At 41.2% G+C, this 19,109-nt stretch overlaps 1 protein-coding gene across 2 annotated transcripts in view; it reads right to left on the reverse strand.

Annotated features, from left to right (window-relative positions):
- LOC142651752 (uncharacterized) overlaps nt 1–19,109 on the reverse strand; it is a 296,323-nt gene that overhangs the window by 10,456 nt on the left and 266,758 nt on the right. For both annotated transcript variants that reach the window (XM_075826806.1, XM_075826805.1), the window contains 2 exons: nt 13,036–13,110; nt 6,468–6,713 (listed from right to left, as the gene is read on the reverse strand). In XM_075826806.1, the coding sequence (XP_075682921.1) occupies nt 6,468–6,713; nt 13,036–13,110 (321 nt within the window). The remainder of the gene's footprint in view (nt 1–6,467; nt 6,714–13,035; nt 13,111–19,109) is intronic.

A 19,109-nucleotide genomic window follows, 5' to 3' on the forward strand; every position in this document is an offset into this window, starting at 1 on the left:
ATGAACTTTGTCACTATGTAATGTCTGCTTGTTTCGTGTCCCCTCTAAATTGTAAAGTGCTGCGTAATATGTTGGCGCTACATAAATAAAGATTATTGTTATTATTATTTTCTTTGAAAAAAATTTGGATTTCCATTTTCATTGCCTAAATCCAATAAATTCCTGCAATAAACCTGTAGGGTCAAAATGCTGACTATACCTAGATAATTTCCTCAAGGGGTGTAGTTTCCCAAATTGGGTCACTTTTGGGTGATTTCCACTGTTTTGGCACCTCAAGAGCTTTTCAAACCCGACATGGTGCCTAAAATATATTGTAATAAAAAGGAGGCCCAAAATCCTCTAGGTGCTCCATTTTTTCTGAGGCTGGTGCTTCAGTCTATAAGCACACTAGGGCCACATGTGGGATATTTCCTAAAACTGCAGAACCTGGGCAATAAATATTGAGTTGTGTTTCTCTGGTAAAACTTTGTGTTCCAAATAAAATTGATTCAAAATGAATTTCTGCAACAACAAACAATGAAATTTGTAAATTTCACTTCTACTTTGGTTTAATTCCTGTGAAACGTCTTAAGGGTTAAGAAACTTTCTAAATGCTGCTTTGAATACTTTGAGGGGTGAAGTTTTTAAAATGGGGTGATTTTTTTTCGGGTTTCTAATATATAAGGCCCTAAAAGCCACTTCACAACTGAACTGGCCCCTGTAAAAATAGCCTTTTGAAATTTTCTTGAAAATGTGAGAAAGCGCTGCTAAAGTTCTAAGCCTTGTAACGTCCTAGAAAAATAAAGGGATGTTCAAAAAACGATGCCAATCAAAAGTAGCCATATGGGGGATGTTAATTAGCGACTATTTTGTGTGGTATAACTGCCTGTCTTACAAGGAGATACATTTAAATTTAGAAAAATGCCAATTCTTGAAATTTTTCACAAAATTTTGGTGTTTTTCACAATTAAATACTGAAGGTATCGAGCAAATGTTGCCATTAACAAAGGCCAATGTGTCACGGGAAAACAATCTCAGAATCGGTTGGATAGGTAAAAGCATTCCGGAGTCATTACCACATAAAATGAAACATGTCAGATTTGACAAATGAGGCTCTGTCAGGAAGGTCAAAAGTGGCCAAAGAGGGAAGGAGTTAAGGTACAGGTATGAGGTAACCGTTGTATTGTAGAAGATCGGTCCAATTACCCCTTTACATGAAAGGGCCGCCCAAACTGTAACTCCGGGTTGATTCAACTGTTCTTCAACTGTTGCAGGGAGGTTTTCTGTTGAGTAATAAACACAGTTGTGCCTATCAACCCCTTCCCCCTGCTTGCATTCTGGGCCCTAATGACCAAGCCATTTTTTAAGTTTTTCCATCGTCACATTCGAAGAGCTATAACTTTTTTATTTTTGCGTCGACATAGCTGTATAAGGTCTTGATTTTTGCGGGACAAGTTGTACTTTTTAATAGCACCATTTTGGGGTATATATAATTTATTCATCAACTTTTATTAACTTTTTGGGGGGGGGGGAATAGAAGAAAACCTGAAATTTCACCACTCTTTTTTTGCGCCCTAAATCTAGGTCGTTTACCGTGTGGTATAAATAACACAATAACTTTATTCAACATGTTGTTACGATTGCACAGATACCAAATTTGTATAGATTTTGTATGTTTTACTACTTAGGCCTCATGCACACGACCGTAGCCATGTGCACGCACGTGATTTTCAGGTCGGCCGGCACCGGACTGTCAGCCGCAAGCAAATCTCGGGCAATGCACATGGCCATTATTTTCAATGAGCCCGGACTGCAGAAGACGGCCGTAATAAGACATGTCCGTTCTTTCTGCGGTGCGGGCTCCCGGGCCATGCACAGATCGTATAAACTACGGTCGTGTGCATGGCCCCATAGAAATGAATGGGGCCGCAATTCTCCCGTGGATTTTCGGGGGAATTGCGGCCGAAAAAGCACGTTCGGGTGCATGGGGCCTAACACCGTAAAAACCCATTTTTTTCAAATTTGTTCTTGCGTCTCCATATTTGAAGAGCCGGAATTATTTTATTGTTCCGCCGGTGCAGTTGTATGAGGGCTTTTTTTTTGCGGGACGACTTGTAGTTTTTATTGGTACAATTTGAAAGTAGATGCGACTTTTTGATCACTTTTTATCACATTTTTTTTTAACTCCGGATTAAACAGCAAACAAATTTTTCCATTGTTTTTATTTTATTTTTACGGCGTTCACTGTGCGGGTTAAATAATGTAACAGCTTTATAGTCGGGGTCGTCACGGACGCGGCGATACCAAATATGTGTAACTTTTTTGCTTTATTGTGGGTTTTTTTTAATAGTAAAGCATTTTGTAAGGGGAAAAAGTGGGTTTTTCATTTTATTTTCAAATTTTTTTAAAATTAACTTTATTCAACTTTTTTTTACATTTATACTAGTCCTACTAGAGGACTTTAATATGCGATCATCCAATCGCTATTATAATACACTGCAATACTTTTGTATTGCAGTGTATTACTGCCTGTCCGTTTAAAACGGACAGGCATCTGCTAGGTCATGCTTCTGGCATAGCCTAACAGGCATACACTATAGGCAGACCTGGGGGCCTTTATTAGACACAGACACACGGTGATCTTATCGCCGGGTGTCGGTGGGAGAGAGAGGGAGCTCCCTCCCGCTCTCCAAAACCACTCAGATTCGGCGCACGCTATTGAGCACCGCATCTGAAGGGTTAAACGCGTGAGATCGATACCAATATAAATCTCACACGTTCGAGCAGGGATGCCCCCAGCCCTACATCTGTCAGCTGAGAGAAGGGAGATTTGACAGCTCCCTGCTGTTTACTTTATTCTGATGCAGCGCTGTAGAAAGGCTATTGCATCAGAATAAAGCCCACTAATGACCGCCGTGAAAAGGCTTATTGGCGGTCATTAAGGGGTTAAAAGCACCGGAAAGTTTGAAGTTGGCTTCATCGGACCAAGTTATTTTTCTAATAATGCCGTCAACTTATGTTTCTACATTCAAAATTGCAATTAGACTGTTGAAAAATCCCCCCCTCTATACCTACTTATGCACCCCCTGTGTATAGAGATAGGAGAGTAGGATTCTCCTTTTCTATATGTGCAGTGTATAGAAGACAGAGAAAACAGAGAAGTACAGATAGTCTGAAGAGAGAGAAACTGCTAAAAAAAATAATAAAGAATACAAGTCATATAATGACAAAAAATGGTTGTATTCCTCGTGTACACATGACAGCTCATTCTAAAAAGGCATCTCAAAGTGTTGCTATCACATAAGAGGAATTTGGAAAACTGATAAAAAATACCATATGCCTTTCATATAATGGTCAGAAACCATTTTTCCCTCACGTACACCGGTATGACAACTTATTCTAAAAAAAGTCACCCCAAAAATTCCTTGAGGGGTGTAGTTTCCAAAATGGGGTCACTTTTGGGAGATTCCTACTGTTTTGGCACCTCAACACCTCTTCAAACCTGGCATGGTGCCTATAATATATTCTAATTAAAAAAAGAGGCCCCAAAATGCACTAGGTGCTTCTGAGGCCTGTGTTTTGGTCCACAAGCGCACTAGAGACACATGTGGGACATTCCTAAAAACTGCAGAATCTACCCGACGATCGGGCCCACCTTGGCAGTAGCGGCGCGAATATTCCCTAGGGCAGAGATCTCTCCGTCCCCCTCCCCCATGTACCTGATCTTGGGTAACCCTGCTTTTCCACCGGGGCAGGAAGGTGGTCCCTTCCTGTTATGGCTGAGGGCAGGACAGGGACGTGCGACACACTTCATGCAGGAGGACAGTTGGATGTCGGGCACACACATACAGTCCTTGACAGACCCTGTCCCCTTTTCTACATGGCAGGTCACCCAGCTACAACATTTCCTGGTGAGCTTACCTAACCCAGCGGCGTATGCGCGGGATAGCTCTCCGTTTGAACTTTTATGCACAGGCATGGGCACAATGCGACATTCCCTGTCCACATTATACAGGCTTTTGGTCTCACCATCTAATCAGCACCCCCCTTCCTACCTGCTTAGCTGGGAACATGATCTGGGGCTCACGTTCACTCCTGAACAGCGAGATCGCCTGTTTACTATGACACACAAGTCTTCCATGGCCAGCAGATATCAGGAGGCAGGGTATAAAATACTGTCTCGTTGGTACAGGGTGCCTTCCAGATTGCACGCTATGTTTCCAGCGGTCTCACCTTTGTGCTGGAGATGTGGGGACCAGGTGGGTACAATCTTACTCATTTTTTGGGACTGTCCACTCTTGGCTGATTTTTGGTCTGAGGTGTGGCGCATTTCCTCTAAATTCACGGACTTCTCCCTGCCAAGATCACCAGACCTTTTTCTGCTCCATCTGTTTGAGATGCCTTTGCCCATGTACAAACGCTCCGTCGTCCGCCACTTGGTGAACGCGGCGAGAGCATGTGTACCAGCGTTGTGGAGACAGACATGTCCCCCGTCGGTTGGCATGTGGTGTCACAAGATCCAGGAGATCATGAGAATGGAGGACCTCACAGCATCAATGAAAGGGTCTCATTCTACCTTCCTCAAAACCTGGCGGGAATGGATCAGGTTTCAATCCTCCGAGGAATACAAGGTCATCATGGCTCAGGGTCCCCCTCCCTAGGCTCAAGTATGTCAGACACTTGTCTATCCTTCCTTTCCTTTCCTTTTGTCTCTGCGCTTTTCTGGTTTCCTTCACTATATTTCTGTTTTGCAATTGAGTTTTATGCATCGCTGCGGGTTCAGGGTGCATAGCTGCATGCCTTCCAAAATCACTCAGAGATATTGCACTTCTTGTTGTTCTTATTGAATTTATGCACTGTATGTAACGGGCCTGTGGCCACGGTCAATAGCACATTTGAGTGTATTCTGATGATTTTTGTCCGATTGTCTGTTGATCTTCATATTACAAAATCAAAATAAAAGAATTTATAAAAAAAAACCTGCAGAATCTGGCCAATAAATATTTAGTAGTTTTCTCTGGTAAAACCTTCTGTGTTACAGAAAAAAAATTAATAAAATTGAAATTCAGCAAGAAGAATGAAATTTGCAAATTTCACCTCCACTTTGCTTTAATTCCTGTGAAATGCCTAAAGGGTTAAAAAAAACTTTCTAAATGCTGTTATGAATACTTTGAGGGGTCTAGTTTTTAAAATGGGGTGTTTTATGGGGGGTTTCTAATTCATAGGCCCCTCAAAACCACTTCAGAACTGAACAGGTGCCTTAAAAAAAAAAAGGCTTTTGAAATTATTTTAAAAATAAATTGCTGTTTTTGTTCTAAGCCTTGTAACGCTCAAGAAAAATGAGAATGTTCAAAAAATGATGCAAATCTAAAGTAGACATATGGGAAATGTGAACTAGTAACTATTTTGGGTGGTATAACCATCTGTTTTACAAGCAGATGCGTTTAAATTCAGAAAAATGCTATTTTTTCAAAATTTTCTCAAAATGTTGCAATTTTTCACCAATAAACACTGAATATATCGACCAAATTTTACCACTAACAAAGCCCAATGTGTCACAAGAAAACAATCTCAGAATCGCTTGGATAGGTTTAAGCATTCCCAAGTTATTACCACATAAAGTGAAATATGTCAGATTTGAAAAATGGGCTCTGAGCCTTAAAGATGCTCTGTCACCACATTATAAGTGCCCTATCTCCTACATAAGGAGATGCTATAATGTAGATGGCAGCAGTGCTTTTTATTTAAAAAAAGATCTATTTTTACCACTTTATTAGCGATTTTAGATTTATGCTAATGAGTGTCTTAATGCCCAAGTGGGAGCGTGTTTTTACTTTAGACCAAGTGGGCGTTGTACAGGGAGGGGGGGCATGACGGGGGGGGGGGATGTCTATTCACAATCCCTGCACTTCGTTACTGTTTCTATGATAGTTACAGCAGAGGAAGCGTGATCTCGTTGTAACCTGTCATTTACAGCGAGATCACGCTTCCTCTGCTGTAACTACCACAGACAGAGTAACGAAGTACAGGGATTGTGAATAGACATCCCGTGGAATGTCTATTCACTGTCTAAACATTTCAGTATTGTTAATGTGTTAGTATAAAACAGCACATAAGGATCTAGCAGGATCCCTATGCGCTGAGTAAATAAATGGAGAGGAGTGCATGATGCTGATTGGTCAGCGTCATACACCCCCCCCCCCTGTACAACGCCCACTTGGTCTAAAGTAAAAATACGCCCACTTGGGCATTAAGACACTCATTAGCATAAATCTAAAATCGCTAATAAAGTGGTAAAAATAGATTGTTTTTTTAAATAAAAATAATTACTGTCACCTACATTATAGCGCCGATCTCCTTATGTAGGAGATAGGGCACTTATAATGTGGTGACAGAGCCTCTTTAAGGCCCAAACAAGGCTGCGTCCTTAAGGGCTTAATAATAAAAACTTTACAAACTTTAATAAAATAAAGTCAGTAAATGTTTACCTGTAGTCATAGCTTCTTTAGTATTTCCACTAAATATGTCTGCGTTTGTTAAGGATTTCAATTGGCTTGTACAGACCGGCTGTAGTTCTTCAACCGCAACATCTGGTTCCTTTTTAATGGATGCAATGGACTGGCAATGTGACTTCAGCACAGACGTTAGAACTGAAGGCCTGATTACAGGTTTCTTAGTAGAATGACATGTCATATCAGAAGATTGATACAATAAAACAGAATGTCTGGCCGAGTCTAAAGAAAAAACAAACAAAATCTATTACAAAATATACTAGAGAAAATACATATTCAGTAAAATTACTGTAACATTAAATCAGTAAGGGCACAAAAAAACCACCCAAAAAAAACATCCTCAAGTGGGAAAAGGATAAAGCCCTGGTTTCTAATACTGTATTACAATAAAACTTTAAAAGGAATCTAGTTACCTATTGTCAACGACATGTCACTTAGAGTCACATCGCTGCTGCCTAGATGTTAGCGCAATGCAACAAAACTACGTGACTGTTATAGTGCAGGCTCAGAAGCTGAGCACGCGCCACCTCCAGTGGGTGTCAGCTGTATATTACAGCTGAGACACTGCTGTAACGGCAGGGACTGGAGCTAACTCCAATCCCGGCTGTCAAAAACGCTTGGAAGCCGCAGTCAATATCGAAGGTTAGAACGCCATCCCATTTGCGGTGTGCCAATGGTTGCTATGGCAACTGGATACCTAACAAAGGCCTACAGGTCTGCCATCTAAAGAAAGGCTGCCTATCAGTGTAAAACTGACAGGTATAATCTGTTTTCCAGTATAATACACAAGACATCAGACAGTTGGATCTTCAAGTTCCTTAGTGGGACTAAAAAATATTTAACAAAAAATAAAATAAAAAAAATAGACCTTTTTTCACAGGAAAATTTCTTAGTTTGTACTGCTGATCAGTAACCGCCATCACTAATCGGCATCCGTGCTCAATTTTTGGCGCAGGTTTTTTATTTTTTTGGCCTTTTTTTTTACTGCACGATCTACCTATGTGCGCCCTGCGGCCACTGAGTGCGGAGTCCATAATCAGCCTCAGCGGTAATTTGTTGACCCAGGCTTTTTTTTGTGTGTGTATATAAAAGCTGTAAAAAAATAAATTATTACCTAGCTGTAGCTAGTATCTGCATATGTAGGGCGTTCGAGTAGCGGACATCCGTTTTGGAATAAAAAATATATAGCAAAAGTTTCAGCTATTTATTTTTCTACAGTTTTATAGTGTAAATTTACAGTATTATGTTTTTTAAAATAAAGTTCATTAAAAACTAAATTACATTTTTGATAGCGTAGCGACAGTTTTAATGTAAATTGACAGCGTTATGGCCTGTTCCACATCAGCGTTGGCTTTCCGTTCCGAGGTTCCGTCGGAGGTTTCCGTCGGGTGAACCCCGCAACGGAAAGTCAAATTGAAACCACAGCTTCCGTCACCATTGATATCAATGGTGACTGAAACATTGCTAATGGTTTCCGTTCGTCACCATTTCGGCAGGTTTCCGTTTTAACAACTGAATCAATAACGCAGTCGACTGCGCGATTGTTTCCGTCGGAAAAACGGAAACCTGCCAAAATGGTGACGAACAGAAACCATTAGCAATGTTTCCGTCACCATGGATACCATTTTCATCTGAATAAGACCTTATATTGGACATTCAGTAAATTTCTCCTAAATTTTTATCTTATTCTTTTTCTATTTTCTTCCTTTGAAATTTGATATACATGTGTAAAAGCACAATACACACAATAACCTCTGTAAAAATAAAGTTAGTGTTACACGTGTTGAAGCACTACATACCCCCCTAATAAAAATGTCCCAATCATCCCAAATGGTCTATTGCCGAGGAGGCATACGCAATCGTGGCCTCTGACATGGATTCGGCCAGCAAGGCAGAAGAAGAAATTGCCCCATTTCTTTTGACCTCCTCCTCATGCAGTGATGAGGAACCTCTGCAAACGCACCCCAATACAACAGTTGAGGCAACCCCTCCAAATGTGGAACCCGCCCGTGAGAATGATGAGCTTCATATTTTAGATTTTATAATCAGCTTCAGGAATTCGGTTTGTGACTGAAGGCCTCACAGAAATTGACTTTTTCAAGGTCTTTTTCTCAGAAGATTTTGTTAATTTAATGATGGCCCAGACAAATTTACACGCCCAACAATTTTTAGCCCAAAACTGCAGGTCATCATTTACTAGGTGGACCCCCATCGAGCCAGCGGAGATGATGACATTTTGGGGCCTTGTGCTACATATGGTCCTAGTAAAAAAGCCAGAGATTAGGCAATACTGGGGTACGGACATTTTATACAGCACCCCATTTTACCGCATGGCAATGCCCCAGACACGTTTTGAAATAATTCTGAAATATTTGCATCATAATGATAACCCCACATATGACCACCTATTGAAAATCAGGCCAGTCATTGACCATTTTTGCACCACATTTGAACAATCATGCACCCTAAAAAGAACATTGCAATAGGCTAGTCTCTTGTACATTTTAAGGGGAGACTAAAATTCCACCAATACCTGCCAAGCAAGAGGGCGAGGTATGGAATTAAAATGTACAAGCTGTGTGAGAGCAGCTCAGCGTACACCTACAGGTTTAGGGTTTATGAAGGAAAGGATACCAGGATAGAACCTCCAGAATGCCCCCCCTGTCCTGGGAGTTAGTGGGAAAATAGTGTGGAATTTGGTGCACCCACAGCTGGACTAAACAGCAAAAACATGTTGCTGGTCAAGTATAAGGACAAGAGGGATGTCCTTATGTTGACCACAATACAAAGCAGCGGAAGCACCCCCGTCCCTGTTCAAGGTAGCAATACAATGACCACCAAGCCAGATTGCATCCTAGGCTATAATAAGTAAATGGGAGGGGTTCATCTCTCTGATCAAGTACTGAAGCCGTACAGTGCCGTGCGGAAAACAGGTGTGGTACAAAAAGCTGGCCGTGCATATGGTACAGATGCATTGTATACAAAAGTGCAGGCCGGACAGGGACATTCCTTCAGTTTCAAGAGGTGGTTATCAAGGCTCTTGTATTTGGGAACCAGTATTTCTAGAAGCGATGGTCCACGTATAGTACCAGGGTAAGTTTCCCAGCGAAATTCCATCCACTGGTAAAAAGGGAAGGACCCAAAAAAGGTGCAAAGTGTGTTACAAAAGGGGGTGAAGACGAGACACAACTTATAAGTGCGAAACGGCCCTGAAAAACAGGCCTGTGCATAAAGGAGTGCTTTAAAATATATCTCACACTCATGGATTATTAATTGAATCATTTAAATGATCACTATACCCCTAAATAATTTCCTTGAAAGGTGTGGTTTTTCCAAAATGGGGTCACTTTTTGGGAGATTCATTTTATTGGAAAAAAATAAAAATTTTCATTTTCACGGCCTACTCCCAAAAATGTCTGCAAAAAACCTGTGGGGTCAAAATGCTCACCATACCCCGAAATAATTTCCTTGAGGGGTGTAGTTTCCCAAATGGGGTCACTTGTGGGTGCTTCCACTGTTTTGTCCCCTCAAGGGCTTTGCAAATGCGACACGGCCTCCACAAACTTTTCCAGCTAAATTTGAGCTCTAGAAATCAAATGGTGCTCCTTCCATTCCATTAAAAATAAATTCATTCTATTGGGAAAAAAAAAATGACAATTTTTCATTTTCACGGCCCAATTCTAATAATCTATGAAAAATCTGTGGAGTCAAAATGCTCACTACACACCTAGATGAATTTCTTGAGGGGTGTCGTTTCCAAAATGGGGTCACTTTTGGGGCTTTTCCTTTGTTTTGGTACCACAAGACTTCTTCAAACCTGACATGGTGCCTAAAATAATTAATAAAATCAAGGCCTTAAAATCCTCTAGGTGCTCCTTTGTTTCTGAGGTCTGTGCTTCAGTACATTAGCACACTAAAGCCACATGTGGGAAAAAGCTGCAGAATCTGGGCAATGAATATGGAGTTGTGTTTCTGGTAAACCCTTCTGTATTACAGCAACAAATGGATTAAAAATGAATTTCTGCAAAAAAATTTTTGGGTAAATTTCACCTCTACATTGCATTAATTCTGGTGAAATGCCTAAAGGGTTAAGTAACTTTATAAATGTGTTTTGAATACTCTGAGGGGTGCAGTTTTTTTTTTTAAATGGGGTTATTTATGCGGGTTTGTATTGTATGGGCCCCTCAAAGGCACTTCACAACTGAACTGGTCCCTGTAAAAACCGCCTTTTGAAATTTTCTTGAAAAAGTGAGAAATTTCTGCTAAAGTTCTAAGCCTTGTAACATTCTAGAAAAATAAAAGGATATTTAAAAAATGATGCCAATCTAAAGTAGAAATATGGAAAATGTTAATGAGCAACTATTTTGTGTGGTATAACCATCTGCCTTACAAGCAGATACATTTCAATTTAGAAAATGTTGGTGTTTTTCACAATTAAATACGGAATGTATCGAATACATTTTACCACTAACAGTCCAATGCGTCACGAGAAAACATTCTCAGAATCGCTTGGATAGGTAAAAGCATTAGAAAGTTATTACCACATAAGTGAGACATGTCAGATTTGAAAAATAAGGCTGTCAGGAAGGTCAAAAGTGGCTGCAGCGGGAAGGACAGTGGCATAGCTATAGGAGTCGCAGCTGCGACCGGGTCCCTAAGCCAGGGGGCCCACAGGCCCCCCTTACCACACTGTCCACTGTGTAGACCCGCCGACGTGACGTCTACCGAGGCGTCCAACAGTGGAGGATTGCAGCCCAGAACAGTCAGGCACTCTTGTCTCCCAGAAAGTGCCGAGGGGAGGGGGGCAGGGAGAGTTGCGGAACAAAGTAAGTGACTCCCAGCAGACTGGGTCACCTCACTTGAAGCACGGAGGCAGGATGGTGGGGATATTTGCAGAAAGCTTGGTCAGGATTGCAGTAGCCAATTATTCTCATAGATTGTAAGTTCTTGCAAGCAGGTCCTCTTTCCTCTTGTTTGAATTGTTCATTGTAATATCCGATGTCTGTACATGTACCCTTTAAATTGCAAAGATCTGCAGAATATGTTAGTACTAAATTATTAATATTAGGTCATCTTTTATTAACCCCTTAATGACCAGCCTATTTTAGACCTTAATGACCAAGCTATTTTTTACGTTTTTCAATCGTCGCATTCCAAGAGCTATAACTCTTATTTTTTCGTCGACATAGCTGTATAAGGTCTTGTTTTTTGCGGGACAAGTTGCACTTTTTAATAGCACCATTTTGAGGTACATATTATTTATTCATTAACTTTTATGAACTTTTTTTGGGGGGGAAATAGAAAAAAATCTGAAATTTCGCCACGCTTTTTTGCATCCTAAATCTACGCCGTTTACCGTGTGGTATAAATAACACAATAACTTTATTCAGCGGGTTGTTACGATTGCAACGATACCAAATTTGTATAGTTTTTGTATGTTTTACTACTTTTACACAGTAAAAACGCTTTATTTTCAAAATGATTTGTTTTTGTGTCTCCATATTTGAAGAGCCGTAACGTTTTTATTTTTTCGCCGATGCAGTTGTATGAGGGCTTTTTTTTTGCGGGACGACTTGTAGTTTTCATTGGTACCATTTTGGAGTAGATGCGACTTTTTGATCACTTTTTAATCACATTTTTTTAAAGTCAGGATTCACAGAAAACAGCAATTTTTCTGTCGTTGTTTATTTAATTTTTTACAGCGTTCACCGTGCGGGTTAAGTAATGTAATAGCTTTATAGTCTGGGTCGTTACGGACGCGGCGATACCAAATATGTGTAACTTTTTTACTTTATTTTGGTTTTTTAATAGTAAAGCAGTTTGTAAGGGGAAAAAGTGGGTTTTTCATTTTTTTTAAATTAACTTTATTAAACTTTTTTTAAAACTTTTTTACTAGTCCCACTAGGGGACTTTAATATGCGATTCTGCGATCGCTATTATAATACACTGCAATACTTCTGTATTGCAGTGCATTACTGCCTGTCCGTTTAAAACGGACAGGCATCTGCTAGGTCATGCCTGCGGCATGATCTAGAAGGCATTCATTACTGGCAGACCTGGGGGCCTTTATTAGGCCCCCGGCTGCCATGGGAGATCGTATCGCCGGGTGTCGGTGGGGGAGAGAGGGAGCTCCCTCCCTCTCTCCAAAACCACTCAGATGCGGTGCTCGCTATTGAGCACCGTATCTGAGGGGTTAAACGGGTGAGATCGATACCAATATCGATCTCACCCGGCAGAGCAGGGACGCCCCCAGCCGCCTCTAGCAGCTGAGAGCAGGGAGATTTGACAGCTCCCTGCTCTGTTTACTTATTCCGATGCCGCGACGTAAAAAGTCTATGGCATCGGAATAAGGCCCGTTAGTGACCGACGTAAAAACACGATGGGCCGGTCACTAACGGGTTAAATTACTGACCTTTGGTCGTAGTTATTTTTGAGGAATTCATTTCAGGTAAACGATAAATTGTATGCACATCTTCTAGTCTTTTTCCTGTTATCATATGATTGCACAGCTTTGAATTACTAATGTTCCTTGCTGTAAATTCACCTTCACAGTGATCCCCTATATCTTCAGTACTTTTAGATATAGTACTTTCTTTTGCATTTGAAGTGGTTGTAGAATCTAGAAAAACAAAAACACAAAATCAGTTAAAATTATACATTTTCAAGAATTTGCTTCTGGATCCTACTTAGGTTTCATATTTTTATTGTCACAAGAAACCATGTTGTTTTAGATTAAATTTTTAAATCAGAAATATGGAGATATTTTGTAGGAAAAGGCAGACTAAATGACACATATCTCGAATATAAACGTGCACAGTAATTAAAAGGCCCCAGGCAGCAACATTGACGTGGTCGCGATGCCTGCAAAACCGTGCAGCCATTAGGATCTATTGATTAATGACTACACGATTTTACAGGTAAACAGCAGCTTTTACCCATAACACTGCGTGGCCAGTAACAAGCAATTTGAATTTCTGCATGCCCAATCCTTTTGTTTATTAGATAAGCCGCTGCCAGATGAGCTTGGCAGCAGCTTTCTCCCTAAGAGCGTTTTTTTCAGGCGTAATTCGAGGCGTAAAATGCCCGAAACACTGCATGTGAACATACCCTAAGTGTGAAACAGAGCATGTTTACAAGTACATTTTCGTGTAGTTTGGTTGGCTAGTATGAAACTAATCACATTGTAAAGAAAGACTGGAAGCAATCCACTTAAATACTGCTTTATTCTATGAATTATTTTTTTCAGTGTAACACATTACTATGTAAAACAGGGATAAGCTTCAGCAGTGCACAACAATTAGGAGAATAAGTGCAGCACTCCAAACAAGTAGAAGTTGCGGCACTCCTGGATCTGAGCGCTACGATAAAGTGCGCATAGCGAGAAGCGACTGCCACCTGTGTCAGAGAATAGTGTCTAGCACTCTGTATATTTGAACGGATTAAAAAAAAAAAAAAAAGAACGTTTAGAACTAAAATCGGTGAGTGCCACAACTTCTACTTGTTACATTACTATGTAAAGCTGAACAAGCACAATACAATTCTACATTATGGTTTAGACATATTAATAAAGCTGCTAAGGGCTGAAAGATAGAAACCTCAAAAAACACTTGCTGCATACATAGGACCATAAGTACAAAGCAAAAACATGATTGCTTACATAAATTGTTACATAAATAACCAACAGCAAAACATCTATGGTAGTGGTTTGTTAAGAATCAACATTTAACACAGTGAAAAAATAATATTGAGAAAAGGGATGCATCCACAAGTTTAACCTAAGGCAAGACCAGCTCAATCAATACACTAATGGCAATAGAATAAGTATAAACTGCAAATGAATAAAATGACAATCATCTAACTTTTGTGGCAAAAAAAGAAAAGAAAATTAACTATATATATAAATCCAAAAATAATTTTAAATTGATCCACTAATGTGCCGTCATCGGTAGCCAGAAAAAAAAGGTAAGAAAACAAAAATTAGGAGGATGAATAAATAAATCATTAAGTGCCAGAAATCATTGAATCGGTTTCTTGCAATCCCATCACCGCTGTGATTTAGATACAAATCCTATCATGAGCTTCGAATTCTCCTATGATATAAAAGAGCAACAGTAAATACCCAGTAACAAGAAAACAAAATGTATATTTCTTATTTAATTCTATCACATACTGTATATTGGATTTCATGCTTCCAATATGCATTTTTAGCAACAGAATTAGTTACTTGCAAATTTTGAGAAGCATTAATTTATTTTCAACAATATGCAATCTAAAATCCTATCGATAAAGGTGAAAATTACAAAAGTTGCATACATTTTTATTTTGTTCATTTAAGCACCAATGATTTCAAATTTTTAATTGCCGACAGTAACAAACCTGCCTCCTGCATATTTAGACTATTGTAAATTGTGATCAAGACCTCTCAATGTAGCCAAACTTTATATTAACTCCTTCTCGACCGACAGGATACGTCATGGGTGGAAAGGGGTTTGCACGATCGGACATGTCACACGTGAGGCTCAGCCTGCACTGGTCACAGCAGGAGCCGGCTGTAATACATTAAAAATACAACACATCCCGCAAAAATAAACCAAAAAAACTCATACTGGTAAGTAGATGGAAAAATTAATCCAGTATGACTTCAGGAACACAATGCAAGCTGATGGCACAGACTTGTTTAAATGTCCAGCACTTCCTCACATAAAAACCCACGTTTGCTAGAACCCCCAGGTGAACCACGTTGATGCAGCAGAGATGAGGATGTTTTGGGGCCTTGTGTTGCATATGGGGCTAGTGAAAAAGCCGAAGATTAAGCCATACTGGAGTGCAGATATTTTAATCAATACCCCGATTTCCCGCTTAACCACGTCCCATGGTACCAAAAGCTGGCCGTGCAGATTGTACAGATGGTATAGCGGCCGTGGACCGCCGCCCCTCTGTACATGCTGACGGCCGTGACCGCAGATCCCTCTCCTCCTGCCGACGTCTCCCTCCATGGAGACGCCAGCACATGCGGCCGCTCTGCGCTGTAGTATCCGCTAGGGTACGTGCGCGCGCTCATTCCGGCCTTAAAGTGCCAGCGCACATGCAAATCATCATTAATTATCCCCAGATCACCCTGGACTATAAAAAAAAAGGGCCCTGCCCTTTCACTCTTTGCCCGAGCGTTGTTGTTGCATTCCCAAGTCAGTCTTAGCAAATGGTCCCTTAGTTTTATCCTGTTTCCAGTGTTCTTGTGCCCTGCTACTTGCATCCCGTGCTGTGTTTGTTCCTGTGCCTCTTCTAGTGTTGGAGTCATGTTGTGCCATCTGCCACGCCTGCTGTCATACACCACGTCTGGTTTCATCGGCCACACTTAGTATCATACGCCATGTCTGGCGTCATCTACCACATCAAGTTCCATCTGTGCCTAAGCCTCTGCTACTGTCTGGACTCTTACAGGTACTCTTGTGCGAGGACTTTGCATAGACTTTAGACTGTTTGGCCAGCTGTTACTCCGCTATGGCGGTGCGGCCTAGTGGGCCCACATACCCACGAATCGTGACAGATGGCATTGTATCGTGCTTATTTGCTATCCAGATATGTAGACCAGAGAGGAACATTCCTTTAGTTTCAAGAGGTGGTTATTAAGGCCCTAATATTTGGGAACCAGGAAGGGGAGGGAACAAGCACATCTGCCCCAAAAGGTCATGATCTCTGTGGGAAGCAAGGCCGCACGTATTGTACTAGGGCAACACTTTACGATTGAATCTCCCCAAACAAGGGAAGGACACAGTGTAACGTCAAAAGCCGCGGACCGTCATGCTTACCTGCCCCCCGACGGCGAGGCCTTCACTCACTGCCACATTGCTGCACTAGTTCCCGTAGGGTGTGCGCGCGTGCCCGGCCTTAAAGTGCCAGTGCACACACATGAGGAAAATCTGTAATTAGCCCATGATCACCCTGGACTATAAAAAAGTCTCTGCCCTTTTATTCATTGCCTGAGCGTTGTTGTGGATACCCATGTTAGTGTTAGCAAATGGTGCCTTAGTGTTATCCTGTTCCCGTGCCCTGCTACCTGTATCCCGTGCTATATTTGTTCCTGTGCCTTAGAGTGTTGGAGTCGTGTTGTGCCACCTGTCACGCCTGCTGATATAAACGTCTGGTGTCTGCAAGTTCATCTGTGCCGAGCCTCCATTACCGTCTGGACTATTAAAAGGTACTCTTGTACTAGGACCGTTGTTTGGCCAGCTGCTACTCCGCTACGGCCTAGCGGGTCCACATACCCACGGATCGTGACACACAGAAGTTTATGACCACATACGAGGTATTACCATACTCTGAAGAACCTGATTATTTATGGGGTTTGTGTCTACAGTGGCACTGAAATTAGAGATCTGTGAAAAATTAAACTGGTACATCAGGGACTTTGCAAATATGACGTAGTGTAAGACAACCATTCAAGCAAAAGTCTGCCTCCCAAAATTCAACTGTCGCTCCTTCCCTTCCGAGCCCTGCCATGTGCCCAAACAGAAATTTTCGTTCACATATGGAGTATGGTTGTACTGGGGACAAATTGCTTAACAAAATTTTGTGTTGCTTTTTCTTCAAAAGTACTTATGAAAATGAAACATTTGAGCTAAAACTACATATTTAGATTTTCCATTTTTATTGCCCAATTTTTATAAATTCACTGTAACACCTGTGGGGTCAAAATGCGCACTACAAACCTAGATAAATTTCTTGAGGGGGTGTGGTTTCTAAAATGGGGTATTTCTTTAGGGTGTTTATGTTTTGGTACCTCAAGGCCTCTTCAAACATGAAATTAACATTAAATTAAAACATGAAGGTAAACATCCTAATAAAAAAAGATGTCTTAAAATCCACAACATGCTCATTTGTTTTTGAGACCTGTATGTAAGTCAAGTAGCACGCTAGGGACACATTATTTCCTAAAATGTAATAAAAAAATAAATAAAAATGACTTCAGTCTGGCTGCTTCTTAGACTAGCTCCCGTGCCTGAAGGAGAATAATAGCGCCAGCTCCAATTGTATTGCTTGATCAGCGGCGAAAGGCAGCAGGATAAGGAGTGGACAAGGTCTGGTAGTTTTAACCTTCGCCTCATTGGTGTACCTGAATCGGTGCGACCTGGCAATTACTTAAATTTGTTTCCGTTTCGCTCCCTCAGACTTTATATGTTGTGGATCCTTCAGGATCTTTTACTGTGGAAAGAGCTACTAGAATCGGGCTGAAAAGGGGAGATTGTGATAGACCTAGGACTGTGATCTTTAAAGTGCTCAGTTTCCAGTATAAAATAAAACTAATGAACACTTACAGGAATATGCAATCTTTGCTATTTGAAAATGACTACTTGCTACCGTTTCAGGATTTTTCTGCTGCAGTGGAGACGAAGCACAAAGAGTTTGCTCCAGCCTGTAAAATTCTGCTGGAAAGAAATATACGCTTCAGTCTCTTGTATCCGGCCAAATTTAAGTTTGCTCTGGACGGTAAAACATTACTTTTTGATAGTCCATTGCCTTCGTTGGATCAGGTTTGTTTCAAGACTAGCTTCTCCTCTTTCTTCTCCAACCTGATACTTATGTTAACCACTCGGTGATTGTTTTGTGATGGTTCCTTCCTGCGAAGCGAAGCAACAGCAAATGTTTTTTTTTTTTAATATCTCTTTCGATTAGTACCATTACTTGCATTTTGATGTTCTCATTATTACTTTATCTTTTTTGGGGGCACTCTGTGCGCATCTCAGATGGATGATATAGACAGTCAAGTCACATTATTATGACCACCAGCTAATATCCAGAGTAACCGCCATGTGCAGCACGGACAGTAGCTAGACGGGCTATTAGTCACTTAATAAAGGTGTTGGTAGGTTGTCTCATGTATCTGGAGCCATGCTGACTGCAGTGCATGCCAAATTTGCTGGAGGGTGCTTGGGGGAGGATCCATAGAGCAAACAAGATGATCGAGGTGGTCCCACAGATGCTCAATTGGGTTTAAGTTCAGTGAATTAGGGGCCCAGTGAAGTCTTGGTCGTGCTCTTCCTACCACTGTCTGACATTTCTAGCCATGTGACATGTCGCATTGTCTTGCAGGAAGATTCCATTTGCCCCAGGGAAGACAAACCGCATGTATCGGTGGACATTACCTGAAACTATGGATTCATACCAAAATCGGTTCAGAGTGCCTTCCACATGGATAAGTGGGCCCAGAGGGTGCCATGAAAAAATTCCCCAGACCATAACGTTGCCGCCACCAGGTTGTGTTCTTCCAGCAATGGTTGCAGGGTGTTTGTTCTCGGATGTTTCTCGCCTGACACGCCAACGTCCATCCGTTCAATAAAACGGAAAATGTGACTCATCGGAGAAGGCAACCCTTTGCCAATCATCGGTGGTCCAAATCCAATACTGCCGTGCAAACTGAAGCCTTTTTTAGATGCACCTTTGTTAGCATAGGAGCAGTGACCATCCGTCTGCCCCATAAGCAGTAGGGTTCGCTGAACTGTTTAAGACAGACGTCTGGTAGCCTCCTGGTTGATTTTCACGGTGAGCTGCTGCAACGTAGCGTGTCGTTTGGCCCTCGCGCACCTTCGTAGCCAAAGTTCACATCTCACATCAATGGCA

The sequence above is a fragment of the Rhinoderma darwinii genome, chromosome 5 (genome assembly GCF_050947455.1).
Source record: "Rhinoderma darwinii isolate aRhiDar2 chromosome 5, aRhiDar2.hap1, whole genome shotgun sequence".
Lineage (NCBI taxonomy): Eukaryota > Metazoa > Chordata > Amphibia > Anura > Rhinodermatidae > Rhinoderma > Rhinoderma darwinii.